The sequence below is a fragment of the Cajanus cajan genome, chromosome 10 (assembly GCF_000230855.2).
Source record: "Cajanus cajan strain Asha chromosome 10, NIPB_CcT2T_4, whole genome shotgun sequence".
NCBI classification, from domain to species: Eukaryota; Viridiplantae; Streptophyta; class Magnoliopsida; order Fabales; family Fabaceae; genus Cajanus; species Cajanus cajan.
The window spans coordinates 33,441,832-33,466,757 of NC_138526.1; the positions used below are offsets into that span (position 1 = coordinate 33,441,832).

The window sequence follows — 24,926 nt, forward strand, 5'->3', positions numbered from 1 at the left end:
GCTTGGATACTACGGTTTATAGGAGGCGTTTTGTTTCCTGATAGATCTTCTAACTATGTCTCATTGAGGTGGTTGGCGTTCTTAGGTGACTTTCAGACCATTAAGACGTATGCATGGGGTGCAGCTGTGCTTGGATGTTTGTATCGCAATTTATGCACCTCTACTGATTACAAAACGCCAAGTTGTGGTGGGTTTACACTTTTATTGCAGTTATGGGCATGGGAACGATTCCCAACCATTCTGTCTTCTCCATTCCCACCTATTCCTCCCGCCAGTCCTATTGGTTTAAGGTATGATCAAATTCAAATATTAACATTTTTAAAATTATTCAATAAATTTTGTAGAAATTAATTGTTTACATTTTTATTTCAGGTGGTCGAACACAGCCACTAAAATAAGCATGAGCGATGATATTAAATTTTATCGCAAATTCTTTGAAGTTTGTCCAGAAAATCAGTAAGTAACTAAAATTTAAGGGTTTTCGGTTTTTATTGTGTAAGTTATTAGTATTTTAATATAAACTAATTTAATTTTTTTATTTACAGATTATTTGGCAACCATATCCGCCTTTGGATCAGATGCCCGAGGACTGTACACAGGGGATACGTATTTGGGGTTCTGTAATCCCCTTACTTTCTCTGTGTATTTGTGAGTGGCATCAGCCAGATAGGGTGATGCGGCAATTTGGACTCCAGCAACCAATTCCAAATGCTCCGATCACTCCTACTCATGTGCATGCGTTGACCCTGCGGGGAAAGACGGATGATGATTGGACTACAATATTAAGTCCAGCACTTGAGCACTGGGCCAATCGATATGCATACCACTTTCCAGCTACTTCTCCACAGGTTGGACTATTAGGTCCAAATTCTGAATACATGAGGTGGTATCGCAGAAAGGGGAAATTGTACATTGATCATGATGAAGTTAAAGACTCGATTGTGGTATGTACATATTACAACTCATATTTTAATATAATATTTTGTTAAATTATAAAGTGGTAAACTAATTTTTTTATGTCTTGTATATGTAGGGAGACGTAACTGAATGCTTGGCATACTTGACATCTCCTCATGGCAGCCCAGAGTTTTCTATGGAAGCAGTCACAGAGCAGACTAATCGATTATTATCGATATCTGATGACTATAGGGCTAGATTCGTTGAGCCAGCTGAGGAAGCACCCCTTCCCCCTGGTTCATATGACGTGGGGACTTTCAATGTTCCTGCACAGTCAAGGGAGGCTGGAGGGTTACCTAGACGAAGAACGCCAGTTGAGGCGATTGATCAGATGTACCCTACAGTGCCAGACAGAGCAGCAGGGTTATATTATATTCCTTCTCAGGAGCCCACTTATCCATCGCAGTCCCAATACACATATTGGTACACTCCACCTCGCCCTCCAGGTTTTGAGACATCAGTTCCGATGACTACTACACATATCTGTGAGTCACTTGGTTTAGACTCATCACCGGAACCAACTATGTCATCAGAAATGATGGATCATATTTTTGGACATTCCCCTTTAATGACTCCACAGCCAAGTATGCCACAGGATGCCACACAATCGAGTCAGGAAGCACCTTTTCATATTCCGTATGATGATGATTATATCAGTCATACTTATACATCAGGTCTACTCATATTTTATTATTTTGTTATTCTTTTCTTCTTATAATTATATCAATATTAATAATTTGTGTCAAATATGACGTTGCAGGTGTTGATTTGCGTCCACAATTTTCTGCGGAGGCTAGTCATCACCCATCACCGCCAGAACAAAGACGTGTTCGAAGAAATCCTCAAAGGGCTGCAAGGGAAAGACGACGACGGTGTATTCTAACTCCTGCTACTGATAGAGGGCATCATCATCAGGAAGATGAGGAAGACGATGATGAGTAGATTTTGTATAATTATCAATAGACAATAGTAATTACATTATGTTATACAATGACCATCATGAATACACATTACTAATTACAATATGTTTAACAAATTCTAAACATCTTCAAAACTTATCGACTGATTATTAGACTTAGATGGACAATTGCGCCTGTTGTGACCCTCTTGTTTGCATATGCTACATTTTGGTCGTCGTTGTGAGCTCTCAACCCAATCCATTTCGTTTCTAATTCTTGTGGATTTCGGTCTCCCTTTCCCGCGCACTGATGTTGGATCTGGGACAAGTATCCAATCCTCATTACTCGGAGGGATTAAGTCTTCATTTCCGATTGGTTCCCACAGACCAGAGTAGGCTTTTAAAACATAATCATTGGTATAAACAGGATCTATAAACTGGTAGTAATCAATGCTAACAACACCACATGCAGCTATAACATGAGAACAAGGATAATGAAATGCTGTAAACTTTCCGCATTGACAGTATCGTTCCTTTAAATTTACTACCCATTTCTTCCCTCCTGTTTGTGTTATTGGATCAAAGGCCTCTTCAACCTCAAATTTTGAAGATTGAATGTCGTATCTACAAACTTGGTGGGAACAAGCCTCTTCTTGATTTTTTTGCAAAGCTTCAACTAACTTTGAAACGAAGACCTTCCCAGATGAAACATCTGCTAAAGCACGACTACCACGAACACTAAAATACTCAGCGCATCTGGTATACGTCGACCGAACTAATGCAGTGATAGGGAGATTTCTACAATCCTTTAACACCTTGTTAACACATTCAGACAAATTTGTTGTCATATGACCATATCTTCGACCATCTGCATCATATGTCATGCTCCATTTGTCTTTAGATATCGCTCCTATCCACCTTTCAACATCAGGGTTAGATTGACAAAACTTTTCCAAATTGCGATCAAAAATGTGCTTACACGGTGTATACCCTGCATACCAATTAAAAATAACGCACTATAAATTTGTTTAAAATGGTTGAAAAATTTAAAATAACAATATGTACCTAACTTCACAAGCTTTTGTTTAAGTTTGACATCCTTGAATCGAGTATTAAAATTACTTGCAATGTGCCTAATGCAGTACTTGTGATATGCATTTGGCGATCTCCAACCAATTGCTTCATTGTCAATGGCCGATTTAATGCTACGATGTCGATCAGATATTAAACATATATCTTCTTTGTTTGTAACATGTAACCGCAAATGAGACAAGAACCACGACCACGCAAGTAATGTTTCTCCTTCAACCACAGCAAATGCAAGAGGAAGAACGTTGTTATTACCATCTTGTGTTGTAGCAATCAACAATGTACCTCGATACTTGCCATACAGATGAGTGCCATCAACTTGTATCAACGGTTTACAAAAATTAAAGGCATCACAACACGACTTGAATGTCCAGAATAATCTGTGAAATTGACGGTAACCACGATGACAACGATTACCAACAAAAAACTCATCATGACACAGATCATAAAATGACCCTGGAGCAATTTCTTTCATGTATTGCAGCCATCGAGGTAAATAAGCATACGATTCTTCCCAATCTCCAAAAACGTTAACAATTGCTTTTTGTTTCGCCATCCAAGCCTTTCTATAAGATATTTTGAACCCAGTTTGAGATGTTATTCTCTCTTGGATAAGGCTAATCTTTATTGATGGATCTTGGTTAACCATTCCTACATATTAAATATTAGTAAACACTAACATATTAAATATTAGTAAACACAAACATAAATTATTATTAATATAAACTATAAACTTTGCAGAACTTACATTGTATAAATGTTGCAATTAACTCAAAATCTAACTTAGCATGATCTTGCGACAAAGACATGTTCAAACACGTATGACGTCCACCCCACTGAGTCACTTTCCAGTTGTCAGATCTCTTTGACTCAATGGCTCTCATGTACCATCCACATCCATCATGTGCATTTGGACATCTAACAACCCATTTAGTCTTTTTCGACTCAACCACATAAAAACTTTGATGCATTCTCATTGCATTTTGCTTGATTGCATTTTTAACTGCATCTTTATTTTCAAACTCCAACCCCACATATAAATCTTGCCCAATTGACCAAGTACTACCCACATCCATCCCTGGAATATCTTCTTCATCGGGATGATTCCAATTTATGTTACTGTAGTGGGGTAAATTACCCCAAAATTGACTTCCACCTATTTTAATAATAATGAATTTAGTAAGTTCAATAAAATAAAATTCAACAATTTACTTTAAACAAATAACAAATTATTGACAAATTTATTTTTCAAATGATACCTTCAGTAGATGGATACATTGAAATTGGTTCAACCATTGGACTATTAACAAGAACATCTGGCTGCACCTCATCATCAGATGGTTCACAATTATCAATTTCATCTTCATTGGATTCATCAATGCTTTCATATGATGATGAAACATGATAGTCTTCATCTTCTTCGTCATCTTCATCTTCATCTCTTGTGATCAAAGGTGATCGTTCAATTGACAAATTTTCTAATGAAAAAGTAGAAGATTCTTGCATACCTATTTCAGCATATAATTCCATTATTGGCATCACATTCTGGCTTTGAAATGCTTCTATGCATTGTACATCATCATCGTCACTCAATTCCAATGAAGAATATATGTTGTTATCACCTTGTGAAACTAAAAATCTGTAGCTTACAGATAATATCACTTGATTTGAGTTAAGACTAAATTTGTTATGAATCCTTCTCTTTAATATATCCAAAGTGATACCTCGTTTAATATACATTCCTTTTCTTGGTCCATCAAATGTTACACCTTCAGCACCTTCATACATCTTTCCAGTATAAATATAAGCAATCATTTGATCCATAATATCTACAACAAAAAAAATTAATTAGTGCAAATATCTATAATTTATATTTAAACAAAAATAAAATTATACTCACCGAATCAGAAAGAAACGTAACTGGCTCAGAGTCTTAAATCAGACCAAAACGTAATTGATAAATATATATGACTTCAACTGTGAAAAGAACGTAGCTGAGTGTGGGTATATATACTGATAATGTCGCTATGGCCCATAGCGACACTGTGTCGCTATGGCCCATAGCGACACCATAAAAAAAAATTTAAAGGAAAAAAATATACATAGAAAAATAAAGAAATTACACAAAAATTAATTTTACAATTACAAATTATTATTCAACTGCTAATATAAAATAAACAAATTGTAAAATAAAATAAGTAAATAATTTAAAAAAAAAACAAATTAAATAGTGTCGCTGTGGCCTATAGCGACACAGTGTCGCTATAGGCCATAGCGCCACTTAAAAAAAAACATTAAATAATAAAGGAAAAAAATATATATACACAAACCTAATTACAGAAAAATTAAGTTTACAATTACAATATTATTTAACTGCTAATATAAAATAAACAACTGGTAAAATAAAAATAAGTAAATAATTTATAAAAAAAAAAACAAATTAAATAGTGTCGTTGTGGCCTATAGCGACACAGTGTCGCTATAGGCCATAGCGCCACTTAAAAAAATAAATAAATGCATTATTTAATTTGTCATAAAATAATAAACGAAAAAAATATATATACATAAAACTAATAAGAGAAAAATTAACTTTATAATTACAAATTAACATTTTTAACTGGTATTATAAAAATAATTTTAAAATAAAAAAAAATATTAACTAAAAAAAAAAAACAAATTAGTAGTGTCGCTATAGCCTATAGCGACACGGTGTCGCTATAGGCCATAGCGCCACTTGTAAAATAATTATATATATTTTTTATGATTACGTTTTTAAATAAATATTTTTTATTTTTATAAATATATAATTCACTTCATTATTTTTAAATTTAGAAATTATTTTACTTTTTTTTGTTTTTTTTCTTAAATGGTGTCGCTATGGGCTACACCATTTTTAATGGCGCACAAACTGTGTCGCCTCAGCCCATAGCGACACTGTTTTGGCTCATTCGAGCCCAGCCCACACAAAAAAAAAAAAACCACGTGGCATTGGTGTCGCTATGGGCCATAGTGACACCGTTGTAAACAGCTCTAAAGGCGTAAATAGTTTTCAAACAGCACCATTTACGTAAATAACTTCCCAGACAACCCTACTTTGGTCAAAAAGCCTCTCCAATCTTAATAAGAAGGAGAAAGTTTTTATCTAATTAATTTCAAACATTTATATTTTAGTCTAAAAGAATTATTGAGAATTTTATAAAATATATAATTAATGCAACTCATGCTTAAAAGATGGTCTTATTAAAAGAGACAAGCAAAAAATATAAAGATCTTATATATAAAGACAAAGGTAGTATTCATTATTTATTATTAAAATAAATATGTTTTTTCATTAAGAAAGTTAGATGACTTTATCCCTTAAGCATGTGGTTAAGGGTTCAATTCTGTGTATAAGAAACATTTATTGGAAGAAGTCGATAACTTAAATGAATTTTAGTACTTTGAAGTATTAGTCCTTAATTATCTGTAGTTTACCAAGAAAAATGTGTTTTTTATTTTTTATTTTCAATTGTAGTACTTAAATAACCTTTTTATGATGCAAGGTTAGGTGGACCAACTTTATATATTGTCCATCACAAATAAAAGGTTTTTAATTGTGAGATTAAACTCACTCTCATATCTTATATGTAAATCAATTGCACTATATTACTAAAAAAATCATTTTCTTTAATGTGCCTCGTACAATGTTTAAATTTTGGAAATTTTGTCGAGTGTTTCAATTTGTAATTGATACTATGGAGGTTTCTCCAGTGTGGTTGTTGAATTTTTAAAGAATATACTGTAGATGAATATACAAACATTCATGTCTTACACTTTTACTGCATGTTGTATAAGATTTTGGTTCACTCACAAATCTTCAAAGTAGAAAGCACTGTGCCTTCTTTAGATAACGATTTTGGGTGAGAGAAGTGTTGAATCCTGCATTAACCTAGTTTTAATAATGATAAATTCTTAGTCTCAAATGTATAAAAGAATAATATATATGTATGTGCTAATAAGTTTGTTCAAGTGTTTGTACAAAAGAAAATTAGACCGATCAAAAGGTTGTATGACATGACATATTCTTAAACAAAAGTAAATTATGAATATATCAAGGAATGTTGATTAGTAATAGTGACAATGTTATCCCAATCAACTGAATGATTATCCCAAGTTGTTGATCAAAAACCTTCAAATGAAACACTTATTCTCATAAAACGTGTCTTAAAGTCTTGTTCAAAAGACTTGAAGCAAATACTTGCTCAAAAGAAACCTCATTTGTTAAGATTGACTGATACAATAAAGTACAATGATATTAGCATTAAACATAAAGAACAAAGCAAGTTTCAATGGATCTATTTGTTGAGTGTTGATAAGGGGAAAACAATGGTCTCATTTTGAAGGAAACAATAGCAAAGAAAAAGAGAAATCACTCAAGCACAAAAAAAGTACACTTTTTGTTGCTTCGTCCTCAAATTTTTCATAAAAAATCCACTTCATATATGTAATCTTGATCTATAATAGAAAAAATGAGATATCTTCCCTGGTGGAAACTCCATAGTTAGAAATAGACTTGTGATCTTTGTAAAAGCACAAGAACCTTTTTTATTGTAAATATTTATTAGACAATCATGAGAGTACAATGGTGTATGATAGGTGTTGTGAATAGTCCCATAGCAAGTGGTTGTGAAGTTGTCCTTCTCAATAGGTGATTGAGTGAAATTTTCTAAGTAGGTGGTTAAATGTTGATACTAAATTTATGCAATAGGGAGCTGAATTTGTGCAACAATTGGCTATGGTGTTAGTAAAAAATCTCACAAGGTTATGTGAGGACTAAATGTAGCTTAGTTGGGATAAATTAGTATACATTTTGTGCACATTCTTTTTTTCTTATCTCTTTACTTGTGTTAACAAGCTTACTGTATTTACTATTATATTACTGCATAATTTGAATCACAAACAAGTAAACTTAAACTGTTATAGCAAAATACACTCAATGCAAAAATTAATTTTACTCATAAACTTGTATGAAAAATTGATTTGAAAAGGAACACTTTTTAAAAGAAAACAATTCAACCCTCTTTATTATAATCTGACATTCGCTTTAAGAAGAAGGGTTCTAATTTTTTTTAAGAAAAAATATGGGTAGTTGATGCACATGTAACTTGTGAAAGTCAGATTAATCTAACGATAAAAATCTTTGGTCCATGGTGGATCATATATAAAGTAGGTCCACTCTAGCCTTCATCTTTTTTTATCACTATTTTAGTCTTTAAACTTTTATTGATTTTTAATTTTAGTCCTTGAACATTTTTTCTTGTTAACATTTTTGGTCCCTAGTGTCAAGATTTTTTATTCCTAAAAAAATTTAGAGACTAAAATAAAATAACTTTATTCAATAGCAAGAAGTGAAAATTGAAAAAACTTTAAAGATTTTAAATATATTCAATTTTTTATTCTTTTAGAAAATAACAATATATACAATTAGGACTTATTGTAGTTAAGATTAGATATGACAAAGGAAAAAAATAACAATAGTAAGATAATTTCATTCTTATCAAATGTTTATTGAGATAACAAGTAGATGACATTATTATATGATCATGTACTTGATATAGATTAATAAGATACGATACAAACAATGACGAATCTATGAATTTTAAGTTGTGGGGGTAAAATATATATAAAAATTAGTATTTTAATTATACATTATAGATGATAATTTCTTTCAATATAGCTAAAATTTAGAGGAAAAAAATATTTTTAATATTTAAATTATATCATAATTAAAATTCTTAATAACAAATATATTTAAATATATAAATTGAAATTTTGAACTTATAATCTAATTTAAACTTTGATATAAAAAATAATTAATTTTTTGACAATTTCTTTAAAAAAACTATTAAAATTCAACTAAAGAATGGAGATAAAATATAATAGTTTGAAAGATTAGACAATTACAAAATTCATTTATACACATAAGTAAAAAATAAAAAGAACATACTTTTTTAATCCCATAATAAGTGTTGTGTTAAAAGAAAAAAATAAAACTTTATTTTGTCTTACGTACCAAACATATTTTTGATATCACAAAACTCAGGAAAAGAGTTGGAAAGTACGATGAATTCCTACTAGTGGGATTCAAGTATGGGTAACAACAAAGGTATAGATTGGTTAAGTTGGGAGAAACTAGTTATGAAGAAGGAGCATGAGGGTCTTGGATTTTGAAGCATTCATGCCTTCAACATTGCCATGTTGGGCAAGCAAGCATGGACACTTTTAAATGATCAAGAAACTCTAACTAACTAGTTGTATGAGGCAAAGTATTATCCAAAAGGGATTACATGACAACATTGCTTTGTCACAATTTGAGTTTCACGTGGAAAAACATATGGAGTGCACAACATCTTATTAAGGAAGGATATAGGTGGAAGGTAGGCAAAGGTACCAATATCCTGATTTGGGATGAGGTTTGGCTAATAATAACTCAAAATAAGGGTCAAATCATTACGAAAAGAACAGAGTATTCAACATGTGATGGTAGCTGATAGCATGGATAAAGTGAATAAATGTTGAAAAATGAGTTAAAAGAAAAGTATTTTGAACCATAAGACCGATAAATTATTTACCATATTCTACTAGTGAACAATAAAGGTAATGGTTGAAAAGTATGGAGATATAAATGTTCTGTTACATTGTACGTTCAGCTTACCATGGATACTTAAATCAAGTATTGGAGGTGGAACACTTGAAGGAGCAAGGAAGTTGGATGGCCATTTGGAAACACCCTATCCTAACAAAGGTTCAGTCATTCTTATGGAGGGTACGTTGTGATTGCCTGCCAACTAGGTCGCAACTACAGGCTTGTGGGGTTACAATGTTGAGCAAGTTGTGTCTTGTGATATAGTAACATCGAAAATACTTGACATTTGTTCATAGGGTGCCCTTATGCTAAAAAATGTTGGTCATCCAATCACATTGGTGATCACGTTAGGGTCATCATGATGGAGATAGAAAAGCCTTCAAAAACTGGTGTTAGGTGTAATTAATGCATAGGACCATAGACAGGCAATTGATTTTGTCATATAATTTGAAGCATGTGGTATAGTAGGAATGTGAAGCTATGGGAAGGAGCTAAAAGGGATGCAAATGATGTGTTGTACATGACCAAAGGATGCTTGGTTGAATGAGTTCATGCACGCCAACAAAAGAATAATCAATCAACTATGGTAGTAATACATCAACGAGACTAGTGGCAAGCCCCTACAAATGGGTCTTTTAAATGCAATGTATATGGAGATCCATTCAAAGATAATGGGTCCTTTAGAGCAGGTTTTTCTATTTGAGACCATGAAAGGTCATTCATCATGGTGAGAACAAAAGTGTTCCAATATGTTGTAGAACCGCATGAGTGAGAAGTGATCATGATGAAAAAAATATTGAGTTAGGTCAAGGAGCTTATTTTAGAGAATGTAATATTTGAAATCGATTGCCAATATGCAATGAACAATATGAATAAGGCTCTAGTCGATTTGATAGAAAATAAAGATGTTATAAATGATTATAATCTATTCTCATTAGTTTACAAAGTTGTGGTATCAACTTCACTCATAGACTAACAAATCTTGTGGCTCATAAGTTAGTCAAGGCCACAAATGGTATTCTTGGACTCAAAGATTACTACTATATACCCTCATGTATTTTTCAACAAATTCTAATGGAATTGTGTTAAGGTTGTTTTTATTATAAAAAGAAAGGAAAAAATAAGTTCCAAAATAAGTGTCACATTAGTTTTTTAATGTTATCTATTTCATGTTGATGTGATATATATCTTCAATTTTGTGAGGATAAAAAATGTCTTAATAATGGATGTTGGATGTAAAAGTATAAAAGAGATACGAAATGTTAAAAGACTTAATTTAGAATAATTTTTAGCAAAATAATTTGATATTAAGCACATAAAATTGAATCAATACCTTTGTCATATTAATATGAAACAACAATATTATAAGAAAAATATTAACAATAAAGTCTAAAAAAATTAAAAATTACAAATATAGAGCTTAAAAAGATCTATCTGAATCTATAAAAACTAAAAATGATTGAAAGAATAAATATAGGAACTAAAAATATTTATTTTAACCTATGAAAACTAAAAGGTAAATAAATAAAACTATACGAAAAAAATATTTTAACATTTTTTTATATAATCGGGTCAGAGATATTAACTAACATGCAGTGAGATTATAAGAATTATTTATCTTTTATATTGTCATCTATATACTTGCTATACATAATTAAATTAATAAATGTTATAATAATTAAATTTAAAAGTTATATTTAATATAATTTTTTATTATTTAACTATGCAAATATTTTATACTCAATCCTAAAAAAACAATATGAAATACATTTAGATGGAAATTTAAAACTTATTGATGAGAAATAAAAAGAACTATGGACAATTTACTTTACCTATTTTGTCCCACTCCAATTAGTAAAGTGTTAATTAAAGAATCAATATATTTAACTTGCTAAACAAAATATGAGATGTATGAATTAACATAATTAAACATCTTTTTACCAACTCCATTAAATAATCAATCCATTTAATTCATAAAAATAAATAGAGCAATCCAAATCCAAATGTTTATACAATTGAATTAATGAATGTTATGGAGTTATCGTACCAAATATAATATTTTAAAAGAAAAATTCTTATCTTGTATATAATTTTTCATAAAACTTAGTGACTATTTTTAATAATAAATATTTTTTTATATATAATATAATAATAAAAGATTTAAATATATTTTAGTCTTTTAAATATAAGACAAAAAAAATTTTATCTCTCAAATTAAAAAACATTTTTTTAGTAGGAATGTTTATCGAATTAGATGAATATGACGAATCCAATAATCTTAATCCAACCATTTAAATTGGTTTGATCTTTTTTTGTTTGTTTGGGTCAATCAGAATTAAACCAATTTAACTTGATGTTGATTGATTCAAGTATCAAATTTACACATTTAAAATTCGAACAAATCCAAACCAAAAAAATTATATTACAATATATTGAGTATCATTTTTATACACTATAGTGTATTTTAAATCCTTAAATAGATTAAAAAAGAAATTAAGAAGAATTTTATTGCAAATCTATTAATTTAATTATTTTTTTTGACAATATATTAGTTTAGTTAATGTTGAAAAATCTATTTAATTTGAGAAAAAAAATTCATTAGCTATTCAATGATTTGAACCGAATCAACCCAATCAATATTGGATTAGTTCAGTTTGGGTTAAACAAAATAATTTATGAAATCCGTACTTATCCAAATCAATTAAATTTAATTGCTTTGGATTGGATTTTCGTCCAAACTTAAACCAATTTAACCCATAAACATCCCTATTTTTTAGTTTATGTAATTTTTTTATATAAATATTTTAGTTTATCTATTTAAATATCATTAGTGGATCTTTCAAATAAAACTTATTAAATTTATTGTACAAATTTTACCTATTGATAGAAGTGTTCAAAACTGAAATATGATAAAAAAAAAATCAAAAGCCAATCAAAAAATTTGCAAACTAGTAGTTTTGTTTAGTTTTTTTTCATACCCTATTTTTGTTTGACTTTTTGAATTGGAATGTAAAATAATGTCATGAGTCTTAAATAAATAATATAATATTATTTATTTTTAATTAATTTTTAAATTATATATTTTTAAAAGCACAAAAGTCGAATGAAGGCGAAAGTCATGTCTTGTGATTATAAATTAATATTTAATTATTAACTTTTAAGATATTACATGAAAAAAATACAAACTATTAAATATTTGTTCATATTTCATAAGAGTCTTACCAAATTATAATTAACTTTTTTGTTTGGTTCAGGTGAAATCGAATAAAATCACACCATGAATACCTCTAACTACTAATATATTTATTAATGAAATATTATATTTAAATTTAGTTAATATTATATAAGCATATTAATATATTCTTGTAAATTTGAGAAACTATTTTTTTTTAAAAATTAGTTAAGCTGAAGAAAATTAATGTCAAATTTAAAAATATATAAAATAATTTACTTCACATCTTATAAAAAATTAAAAATACATTTAAGTCTAATAAAAAAATCATCACACAAACATGTTTGTCGATTACAATAACCTTTTATTTAACTCTTTTTATATTACCACTACCACCAAACTATGTGCAAATCTTCCTGCCTTCACTTATTATTCTTATTTTTAACAAATTACATGTATTTTTTTTCCAAATAAGACATAGTACAACTTTACTTACACTTTAATTAAACGTTTATTTACTTGTATTTTTATTTCCTACTTCCATTTTTTTAATTACAAACATGTCATCATATTTTCAATTCGTTTTTTGTTTAGATAATTATACCGAAAGCACTACATAAATTTTTGCGCTGCAAATATTTCAATTTTGAATATAAAATAACAATTTTATAATTAAAAAAATAAATAAAAGAACCCAATATATCCAATTTGATCAAATAAAATAACGTTAATAATAGAATTTTCACAACTCTAAATAATAACAAACTAACGATAATAATCTCTACAGCCACTACATCGTACGTGTCCCTCCCTAAACCTTTTATATCATAAACTCGACAAAATTACATTCTCCTATTTAGATTTTTGGTTTTGAAAACTCTTCCAACATTTGCCTTGTACGAGGGAACTACAATAAAAACCACGAAAAAAATAAAAATAAAAATAAAAAAAATAAAAAAGCCTTATCACATACACAGAATTTGACAGGCACAAAACCATCCACACATACCCTTCGAAAAATGCCACAAGCCTATCACTCACCACTTTCTATAGCCACAAATTCACTTTCGCATTCCATTCTTTTCATCTTCTTCTTATTATCCCACACTTCCACGCTCCCACGCTTCCAATACCCACAACCCTTTTGCATGTTCCACCTCAATTTCACACCCAAAGTTTCTGTCTTTCAAGTGAGGTACCACACCCTTCTTGTTCTTTTGGGCCACCAGTGTTGATATTACTCTTGTTTTGTCACTTTTGATTGAAATTGGGTTTCTGGGTAGGTTGAGTTCTTAATTGGGGTGTGTGGTGTAATGGGGGTGTTGTTGAGGTTTTAAAAAAAAACTTTAATTTTGGAACATTTTAGTGTTTTGGTGTTGTGGGGTGGGGCTCAACATGTTAATTTTGGTGGGAAACGTGCAGGGAACAATGAGTTCTCTTGCTTCTCCAGTGAGTTTGGGGGGCCTCATGGGTGTGAGTTCCTCTAGAAGGTCCCATTCTTTGGTGAGGAGAGTCTCTCTTTCAAGAGGGAACTGTAAGGGGAGAAAGAGATGGCATTGTGTATCATTGTCTGTGTGTAGATATTCAGTGACCACAACTGATTTTGTTGCTGACCAAGGGAATTCATTGTCCCTTGATTCTAACAGTAGTAGTAGTAGTAGTAATAAGGGTGGAGATGATGGCGCTGGTTTTGTGCTTAAGCCTCCCCCTAAGCCTGTGTTGAAGGCCCCAGACAATAGGAGTGACCCCATTTTGGGGCCCTCAAGGGCTACTGGGGATGTGGAAGAGAGGAATAAGGTGATTGAATCGCTTGGGGAGGTGTTGGAGAAGGCGGAAAAGCTTGGGAATTCTAAGGTGAATGGTGAAAGGGATAATGGTTCTGTGAATAAACCGGTGAGGAATAATGCAGATGCTAATCCTAAGGCTGATAAGCCGGTGAATTCAGTAGCAACTCAGAAATCTAAAACCTTAAAGAGTGTATGGCGTAAAGGGGACACGGTTGCGGCAGTGCAGAAGGTTGTGAAGGAAATACCAAAGCCTAATATCAAGACTGAAGAGGAGAAGTCTCAAACAAGGGGAGGGGAGAAGGTGGTTTCACAAACTCGTGCTCCTCAATCGCCTTCGAAGCCTCAACCGCCTTCAAAACCTCAACCGATGCTGCAAATGAAACCTTCTATAGCTCCCCCACCTGTCAAAAAACCCATTGTCCTGAGGGATAAGGGAGCTGCTGAAACATCAGATAAGTCTAAAGAAAAGAAGTCACCCATCTTGATTGATAAGTTTGCTACCAAGAAATCTGTAGTTGATCCTCTAATTGCACAAGCAGTTCTAGCTCCTTCAAAACCAGGGAAGGCACCTCCCCCGGGAAAGTTTAGAGATGATTACCGGAAGAAAGGTGCTCCAGCTGGGGGACCAAGAAGACGGATTTTAGAGGATGATGATGATGATGTGATTCATGATGAGGACACATCAGAACTCAATGTCTCTATTCCTGGTGCTGTAGCAGCAAGAAAAGGTAGAAAATGGAGTAAAGCAAGTCGAAAGGCTGCAAGACTCCAGGCTGCCAGGGATGCAGCTCCTGTCAGAGTAGAAATTCTAGAGGTTGGTGAAAAAGGTATGCTGGTGGAGGAATTAGCCTACTCTTTGGCAACAAGTGAAGGTGAAATCCTGGGTTATCTGTACTCCAAGGGAATTAAGCCAGATGGGGTACAAACAATAGACAAAGATATGGTAAAGATGATTTGTAAAGAGTATGATGTGGAAGTGATAGATGCTGATCCTGTCAAGGTTGAAGGTTTAGCGAAGAAAAGGGAAATTCTTGATGAAGAAGATCTCAATAAACTCAAAGATAGGCCTCCTGTTATTACTATTATGGGTCATGTAGATCATGGCAAGGTAAGTGTTGTCATTCTGTATTTTTCATGTATCTCTGTTTTTTACCCTGAATCCCTCCCTTTCTGATATTATTTGGTATTATCAATTGGCAGACAACTCTTTTGGATTATATACGGAAGAGCAAGGTATGATGACATTTTCATAAAACCGTTATGCTTCTTTCAGTGTCTTTAAGCAAGCAGGGGCATATAAAGTTCATGTGGATGTTTACTTGTGTGAGTGATTATTACCATGTTTTAGACAACTTTTATGTAGTATGATTAGGATAGTACAATAGTTTACATAGGCATATTTGATTTTTTCCTAAATATGCTATCCATGAATTTCAATATAAGGGATTAGGGATTAGTATAACTATGAAAACCCAAGCATTTTGAGCGCCTGTAGGAAAATAGATACTGAGCTGAGAAAAGTACAAGGGTTGCTAGATTGTAAGTTGTAAAATAGAATGTGAGATAGTTGCTTCAGAATTATTAATTAGTAATAGATGTTGTTTGTGTTTATGAAATGCTATGATGAACCTTGCTCCCTTTATTGGATTTTGCTTTGCGCATCTTGTCCTTTTCATAGCATTAGAATATGATGAAATTTGTAATTTCTGGAGCTACTGATGCTCATATTACACAATTCAATTTTAGACTGATGCACAAATTGTTAACAGGTAGCTGCTTCTGAAGCTGGTGGAATCACACAAGGAATTGGGGCCTATAAAGTGCAAGTACCTGTTGATGGCAAGCAGTTGCCCTGTGTTTTCCTTGATACTCCTGGGCATGAGGTATGCTCAATTTTAATAAAATTTTCCACTTCTAACTTTTTTTCTTATAATATGTAAAACTACCTGTACATTTCCTTCAGCCAAATTTCGGTTGAGTCCTGTAATCCATGTTGTGACATGCTGCATTATGCTAGCATGTAGTTTGTAGCCAAATTATTGACTACAACTCAAATTTTCCCTTAGATGATATATATTATATGTGCTGCTGTAGGCATTTGGAGCAATGAGAGCTCGTGGAGCAAGTGTGACAGACATTGCTATTATTGTTGTGGCTGCCGATGATGGAATTCGTCCTCAAACAAATGAAGCTATAGCTCATGCCAAAGCAGCGGGAGTACCCATAATCATTGCTATAAACAAGGTATGTCAACATGATGTATCCAACCTCATTTTATAATTCTTATGTTTTACTTGGTGATGTCTTGAGGAATTGTTGACTAATTATTATATATTTATTTGGGACAGATAGATAAAGATGGAGCAAACCCAGAAAGAGTCATGCAAGATCTTTCTTCAATTGGTTTAATGCCAGAAGACTGGGGTGGTGACATCCCAATGGTTCCGGTTTGTATTTCTTATTTGTTGCTATCATTTTCATATCCTGTTTATGCTTCTTTAACTTTCAATAAGTTATATTTTTCTCTTGTTCTCTTATGTCGACAGATAAGTGCTCTTAAAGGGAAGAATGTAGATGATCTTTTGGAAACTGTTATGCTTGTTGCCGAGGTAACCTGTTTACTGTTGGTGTCATGACTAGCTTAAGTCACTTTACAAATATTCTATCTCTTTATCTTATTAATTTATAAAATTTAATGTTCTTATGTTATTGTGAATTGATAGGAAATGTTGCTTTTTGGCATATAGCATATGCTTGTAAATTGTGATCAATAGATGGAAATAAACACTACGAGTGTAATTTTTTTTTATTTTTTTCACATTCAGAACGTCTCAATATTTTCTAAATAATAGGTGTTGTTTAACCCCCTTTCTCATATTTAATTTAATAAATGTACAATTCTCCTTGATGCATACTGTACAATTCCCATATTTAGTTTTCTTTCTGGCATTCATCCTGACCTAAGCTTTAATGGTTTAGTTGCAAGAGCTGAAAGCTAATCCTGATAGAAGTGCGAAGGGAACAGTCATTGAGGCAGGGCTAGATAAATCAAAGGGACCTTTTGCTTCATTTATTGTGCAGAATGGCACCCTTAGACGTGGAGATATAGTAGTTTGTGGAGAAGCTTTTGGAAAGGTTGGTAGATACATAAACTTAAAGTCCAATACTTCATGATTGTAACATTTGGTTACTGATTTCTGCCATTCTACTTTCATTCCTTCTGCATTGGTAAACATCTTTTATTTACTTCTTTCAGGTGAGGGCTTTATTTGATGACAGTGGAAAGCGGGTTGATGAAGCTACACCCTCTATACCTGCACAGGTTTGTAAATTCATAGTACAAAAGAGGCATGTGATGCATTACTATTCTTTTTTCTTTGAGAAATTGCTTAGCAAAATGAAGAATACGTAGTCATTTCCCCTCAAGCATCCTAAGCTCAAGTGAACAATTACTCTGCTACAACAGTGCTGTGGCTCATTTCATATATGATTCCCATCCACATATTTGTGATTTCGCTTGACATGTACATGGACTGAATCACTGCATATCCGCATCTATCAAATATTAGTTTGCTAATCAACACAAATACCGGACACTGATTAAGTTTACTCATCTTTTGTTAGGTACTGATTGGTTAGTAGTTAGTGGGCTGAAATAGTTTGAACAAGGCATGTTGCTGATAAATATAGAGACAGAGTTACTTTATCATTTGATAAAGGATTTTACTCTGAAGATTGATATGTCATGTTACAAACTTACTGATTGAAGGAAATGTTTTCAGTTGAATTTAGCTCGGGGTAAAATAAAGAGAGAACTTAGAGAATGAAACAGCTTCTTATTTTGTAGAATGTGTAGTACATAATAGGTTCTGCATATCATCTATATATAGACTCTTGAGTCTTGATAGACTTAGTGGAGAGTATTCCCCAGGATTATAATAACTGATGCAACTTCCTAGACACTAATATCCATGAACACTAAATGTGAATAAAGTATAAACATGAGATATATATAAACATACTATTTCCTAAGTACAGTAAATATCATTATTTCCAACACTTTCCACATTAAAGAATCAATAGATGAAAATGTATTGGTGGCGGCATCCATTTTGCTGTTAGTTGCATGGGGAAGATCTGTGATGGTGGAGAATATATCACACCTTTAAATTTTGAAGTTTCTTAGTTACCTTCTTCAGCCACTTGAGAGTCACATGCATTGTGTTGCCAAAATTTGAAATTTGACCGAATTCAAAATTTTCTGATCTGTCTTCTGTGCATCTCTACAGGTTATTGGATTGAATAATGTTCCAATTGCTGGTGATGAATTTGAGGTTGTTGAATCCCTTGATACTGCACGTGAAAGGGCAGAGGCTCGTGCTGAGTCGTTGCGAAATGAACGTATTTCAGCAAAGGCAGGGGATGGCAAAGTCACCCTTTCTTCCTTAGCTTCGGCAGTTTCGTCTGGAAAGCTGTCTGGACTGGACTTGCATCAACTAAATATTATTTTGAAGGTTGATCTTCAGGTATAATCACTGCTGCTAGCGTTACTTGAATTTGTACAGTTTCTAGTTGATGTTAAATTTGGAACTGCCATCCTGGTTGAACTCATTATGACATTGTTACTGATATCAATTGTCATGCAATGACTTTATATTATATTGAATAATTGAAAATTTGAAATAAAAGCATAACTTATGTAGTGTGTACCTCACCAATTTACCTTGAATGTTTACCTTATGAACTTATCATATGTAACTACACCAAGAGGGCTTTGAGTTTTTTCTTGCAGGCAAGCGTGTGTATGCCAATAGAAAAGAAGACTACTTAATAAGGCTAATAATAATTAGCCAATGATGATATAGCATAAAACTTTTACACAAGCTATTTACTAAGACAAGCTTAGATATCTCTGTCAGGAAATAACATTGCCTGTTTATATATATTCAAGTGTTAAACATGTGTGTTCATGCAATTTTGAGTGTAGCCTGTATGGAAGTGTCAATAACCTATCCAATTCTATAGTAAATATGCAAATCTGTTGTATGCCTGGTCTAATAATCACAATAGGTAAACATATTATGAAATTGGCATTTTCTGTATTGTTCTAAATCGATGGCTGCAACTAAAACATGTTTTATAGACCGTCACTGTGGTTATTGCTTCATGTGCAATTAATTTCATTGTTCTTGGTCATGGCTAGGGATCTATTGAAGCTGTCAGAAAAGCTCTGCAGGTGCTACCACAAGACAATGTCACTCTGAAGTTTTTGTTGGAAGCAACAGGTGATGTAAGCACAAGTGATGTGGACCTTGCAGTTGCAAGCAAGGCCATCATTTTGGGATTTAATGTGAAAGCACCAGGCTCTGTGAAAAGCTATGCAGAGAACAAAGCTGTTGAGATTAGATTATATAGAGTTATTTATGAATTAATTGATGATGTACGAAATGCAATGGAAGGGCTCCTAGAACCAGTTGAGGTAAATCAACATATCTTTAAATTTGTAACCTTAGTGTAGATTATGCTTATGCATATACACACCTTTGTTTGAGTACACTACACACTGATTATTACATGACATTTAAGTACAGTGGAATTTGTAAAAATATCTCAGTGACATAAATTTGTGTTATAAACTATTTCTAAAGGATACTTGTAGATTTATATTATAGTTCCTCTTTTATTGTGTCTAAGACATAATGATATATTGCCACTGTATATGCTGTCTAGTGTGCATTAGGTAGTGTCAATTAGTACTCTTCCAGCATTTACGGTCCAACATCCTTGGGCATACTGTGTTAATTTGTTTCTTATCACTTTCATATTCTTTCTGAACTTAAGAGTTACTGAAGCTTCAGCTGCAAGACTTACTGTGATCTTTTGGCAGGAACAAGTAACAATTGGCTCGGCACAAGTACGAGCTGTGTTCAGCAGTGGTAGTGGTCGTGTTGCTGGATGCATGGTCAATGAGGGAAAGGTAGTAAAAGACTGTGGTATTCGAGTCAAGCGGAAGGGAAAAATAGTTCATGTTGGTATTCTTGATTCTTTGAGACGAGTGAAGGAGATTGTTAAAGAGGTATGACCTTTCTTCTAGTATTACTTCCCATATTTAGGATACATACACAAGAATATCACTGCATCAATTGCATGATACACATATGAAGATGATTGGACAACTGTTCCATAATTTATAAAAAATACCAATTCTGAAGCCAATTGTTGTCACTTGTCAGTCCATTTTTGTTTGCATTTGGCTACTAGGAATGGGCATAAGCCTTTTTTTATTTTTTTATCTAAGTGAAAAATAAGCATTTTTAATTTACCTATCAAATATGCTAGTATAGTGAAGATAATGTCACGAGTGTGATGGAGAGTGATGATAAGAAGGGATTCTCAGAGGAATGCTACATTTGCTGCTTTGTTGTTTGCATCTGCTCTAATTAATTAAATTTAGGTGGTTGATTCACTGAGTGTCAATCTAGCAAAATTGAGGAGCTTTTTAACCTTTTTTTTTTTGTTATAAAAACATATTTTAACCTTTAATTAAACTTTGGATGATATTGTTGCATGTTCGTACTTGTGACTCAAATTGATTATTTTTTAATCAGTATATCTATATAGCAATAGATTTTTAATTATGATTGCAGTTGTGGATTTGCACTCATGTTGCAGAGTAAGAATCATCTTATTCAAGTGCAGCTTGTCCTTTGCATGCATCAACTAAATTCTCATCATTTAACATTTGAGGCTTTATCATTAGCTTCTACATATAATATTATGAAGGAGAAATTTGTGATTTACCCAATTTTCCTGTTTGACGTGTTGCTTTGATGACGGCCATCGTAGAATTTCTCTTTTACCTTGTTTTGATCACTGGTATGAATGTCAAATGGTTGCTCCTCAGAGGTGAAAATGTGAGGATATAAAACAAAACAACTTAGTCCAACTAGGTGGGGTCAGCTACGTATATTTGACTCCATCGGGTTCTATCCAAAATCAAACCTTTTGATCTTGGAATCAATTAAATGGATTCAATTTTAATCCATTATTTTATGAAAGGTTTTTATTACAAGTAAAATGCCTAATTTATTAATTTGTCTGAATTGTGAGTCAGATTTAAACTCGAGTCTTTATATTTTGCTGGTACTTGTTCCTTAAGATGTCCTCTATCGCATGACATGGCTTTGAGGAAAGCTTCTTGTTTAGACGCTGCCCTTTTGACGTTGTTATAGCCTTTTCTTACTGCTTTTTTAGTATGGTTGAACAACTGCATGACAGTGTATTATATATACTTCCTCATGTCCTTATTATAAGGCACGAATTAGAAAGGAATGATAGTCCTTTTTAAAGATATTTTACAGTTTTTATAAAGTATTAATTTTATTTTTTATTTTTGTCCTTATTAACGATTGCGAGTATACGTGCTTTTTGTTAAATAATGAGAAGAAAATTTGAGAAAAAAATGTTCTTTCTCACTTTTTAAACTTTCTAATTACCATTTATCAATTATTATTGGTATTAATGTATAAATTTTGATATGGAGTAATTTTTTCACATCTTTGGTGATAATTTAATAATAAGTATTAAGGGTAAAATTAGGACATCGTAAACTAATAAAATTAACTAAAATAATTACTTATATTTATCTGTGTGATTATGATATAAGTTCCTTATAATAGGAACTAGAGTGAATATATTTTTTTTAAACTTTGGTTCCTTTCTTTGTGTTGAAAATCTGTGTTGCTTCTCCATTTCATTGTAGCTACTGCCTATAAACGCATTCTCTTTCTCTCCCTTGTAATCAGGTAAGTGCTGGTCTTGAGTGTGGGCTTGGTTTAGAAGACTTTGATGATTGGGAAGAGGGTGACATTCTTGAAGCCTTCAACACAGTTGAGAAGAAGAGGACCCTTGAGGAGGCCTCAGCATCAATGGCAGCTGCTGTGGAGGGAGTAGGAGTTTCATTGTAGAATCAACAATGATGTTTGCCACTGAGATTGGTTCCTATCTTGTGTTTGACACAGTCCTAATGCATGCCAGGTTCCAGTTGAAAAAACACTGTATTTCACTCCAATTTATGTTATGACATTGGAGAGAGGTAACAATTCCCTCATCATTATATTGAGATTGAGGGTGCCACTGCTGAAGATCTGAGTTCAAATGATTTGTTCCATTGTTGGATGTAAAAGTGTATATAACAAAGTATATCAGTTTCAGATCCTTGTAGAGAGGGAAATAGTTTCATTGCCTTGACCCAAAAATACTACTTGTAACAACCACATATAAGACAAGGGAAGAATTGCACTTTTTTTTCCTTCATTTTTTGTATGATGCTCTATGGTGGATGCATCATCTTATTTTTGATAAAAGGAGAAAAAAAATGGATGCATCATCATCTTACACTGAGGTCTGGAAATTTGTATTTCTATTTTGTTTTGCTCCTAGATGGAATATAGTTGGATGATCCAAGGTTTTGCACTGATGTAAATACTTGGTAAAAAAATATTTGCAGTTCGTTTTATCTCCTAATGATTGGATTATATGAAATTATGAGAATGCATATTGGTCGGTTGTTTTAACAATCTACACATTAGTGTATGCATTTTAATTTATTTATTTTTTGTAATTTTTTTTTAGAATTGAAAGTTTTCTGTCTCTAAACCTTTGTCAATTTTTATTTTGTACTTGAACAAATCTTATTTGGTTTTAGTTCTTAGAAGTTTTCTTCATGACTAAAATTTTGATGTTAGAAATCAAAATGTTAATGGTAGAGAAAATTCAAAGGTTAAAAGTTAAAATTAACAAAAAAGTCTATAGACTAAAATAATTTAAAAAATTATTTAAGAAGTAAAACAGCAATTGATAAAAGTTTAGGGAATAAAATTATATTTAATCTTTTATGCTAATGATGGTATGAGAAGAGTTTCGCCTGACTTACATATATCATTACCATTATTAGTCCAATCTTAAGATGGTGTGCTCCACAATATTTTTTTTCATACTCAATCAAGAAATAATAAATCCAAGAGATTGTGATTCTCATAAATAATTAAAATTCGTTTGATTTGTTATAAATATTTTTTAAAATATTTATAAATACTATTTGAAAAATTAAATATTTTTAATACATTAAATAAAGGTAATGTGACATTAATATTGCATTAGAACTTTTCTTTTAACTCAAAAGGTTAGTTTTCAACCTCTCTTATGTTAATAATTTTCTTTTAACCATATGTGCTACATTTCCTAAAAATGTTATATTTTAAATAACAAATTAAATATGTGAAACTAACGTTTCTATCTTTAGGTTTTTTTTTAGAGGAAATTTTTTTGTTTACTATATGCCTCCTAAATTCAAATTTTGAACTAGAAAAAAAAACATTTTTATTGATGAATTCATTAATTTTGATGTCTTTATTTTTATTTTTTATTTGGTAAAATAAATTTGAAAACAAAAAAAGGAAGCTAAGTCAAATAGTTTTATTCTCTTTTTTAAAAAGTAAAAGAATAAACAAAATGAGGAGAAATATTGAATGCTAAACGAAGTGGGACAAATGGAAACGAAAGTTGAATAAAATTTCCAATAAAACAGTTTTTAAATTCTCAAAATTGCATTTGGAAAAAATCACCAGTTCAACATGTTATTAATTAGCTATCATATTTCAATCCATATTACCGTTTTTTTTCTTAATATTTCTTATGAATAAAAAAAAAAGTCACCATATTTCATTTCTTTTCACAAAATTAAATAAAATATTTTTCCTTTATTACTCTTTCTATATTTCTTGATTTCCTAAATTTAGGAATATAAAAATAGTTTAACTTTGATATGTAGTCTGCATAAATATATTTGTTTCACATTGCCAAACAATTAAAAATAGTCTTAGATATAAATTTCTAAATAATTATTATAAAATCAATAATTTTCGATTATTATAATCTGTACTAGTAAATATTTACACCGACACACTTAAATCAATTTATCTTATTATCAAACCATTTCAATGTCAATAAATACCTTTTTTTCTTCATATCAACAACATTTTATTTTATTTTGTCTAGCACAGACAGTACTTTTTTTTTTCCTACTTAAATTGAAGATTGCCATTTTGCATGAACAAGCTTTCAAGTAGAAAGCTAGACTAAATCGTACATAAAATAACTCCATATATATATATATATAGAGTGACGGATCCATAAATTTTAGATAGTGGAGACAATAATTATTTATATATTTATAATATTAAAATTTTTATATATAATTTTTAAAAATATAAATATATATCATAATTATTTTTTATAAACTTTTATATCTATGTTTATGATTAAGGATGAAAATAAATTAAGTCAAACTATATTATGTTATAATTTAGTAAGTTTGATCCTAACTTTTTTTTAAAA

At 31.5% G+C, this 24,926-nt stretch overlaps 3 protein-coding genes across 3 annotated transcripts; 2 read left to right on the forward strand and 1 right to left on the reverse strand.

Annotated features, from left to right (window-relative positions):
- The first annotated feature begins 63 nt into the window (after window positions 1-63).
- Window positions 64-1,803, forward strand: LOC145952860 (uncharacterized). Its single transcript, XM_083065923.1, has 2 exons — window positions 64-944; window positions 1,034-1,803. The coding sequence occupies exons 1-2, from the start codon at window positions 579-581 to the stop codon at window positions 1,673-1,675; spliced, it is 1,008 nt and encodes a 335-aa protein (XP_082922049.1). The 5' UTR covers window positions 64-578; the 3' UTR covers window positions 1,676-1,803.
- A 93-nt stretch (window positions 1,804-1,896) lies between these two features.
- Window positions 1,897-7,617, reverse strand: LOC145952859 (uncharacterized). Its single transcript, XM_083065922.1, has 3 exons — window positions 4,204-7,617; window positions 2,921-4,100; window positions 1,897-2,846 (listed from the first exon to the last, which is right to left on the reverse strand). The coding sequence occupies exons 2-3, from the start codon at window positions 3,591-3,593 to the stop codon at window positions 1,996-1,998; spliced, it is 1,524 nt and encodes a 507-aa protein (XP_082922048.1). The 5' UTR covers window positions 3,594-4,100; window positions 4,204-7,617; the 3' UTR covers window positions 1,897-1,995.
- A 6,145-nt stretch (window positions 7,618-13,762) lies between these two features.
- Window positions 13,763-22,931, forward strand: FUG1 (Translation initiation factor 2, small GTP-binding protein). The gene is made up of 12 exons (XM_020362902.3): window positions 13,763-15,636; window positions 15,729-15,761; window positions 16,298-16,411; window positions 16,623-16,772; window positions 16,877-16,975; window positions 17,075-17,137; window positions 17,508-17,663; window positions 17,785-17,850; window positions 18,818-19,054; window positions 19,732-20,007; window positions 20,416-20,604; window positions 22,334-22,931. Exons 1-12 carry the CDS (start codon window positions 14,137-14,139, stop codon window positions 22,493-22,495), a joined length of 3,045 nt encoding a protein of 1,014 aa, XP_020218491.1. The 5' UTR covers window positions 13,763-14,136; the 3' UTR covers window positions 22,496-22,931.
- The last annotated feature ends 1,995 nt before the right edge of the window (window positions 22,932-24,926 follow it).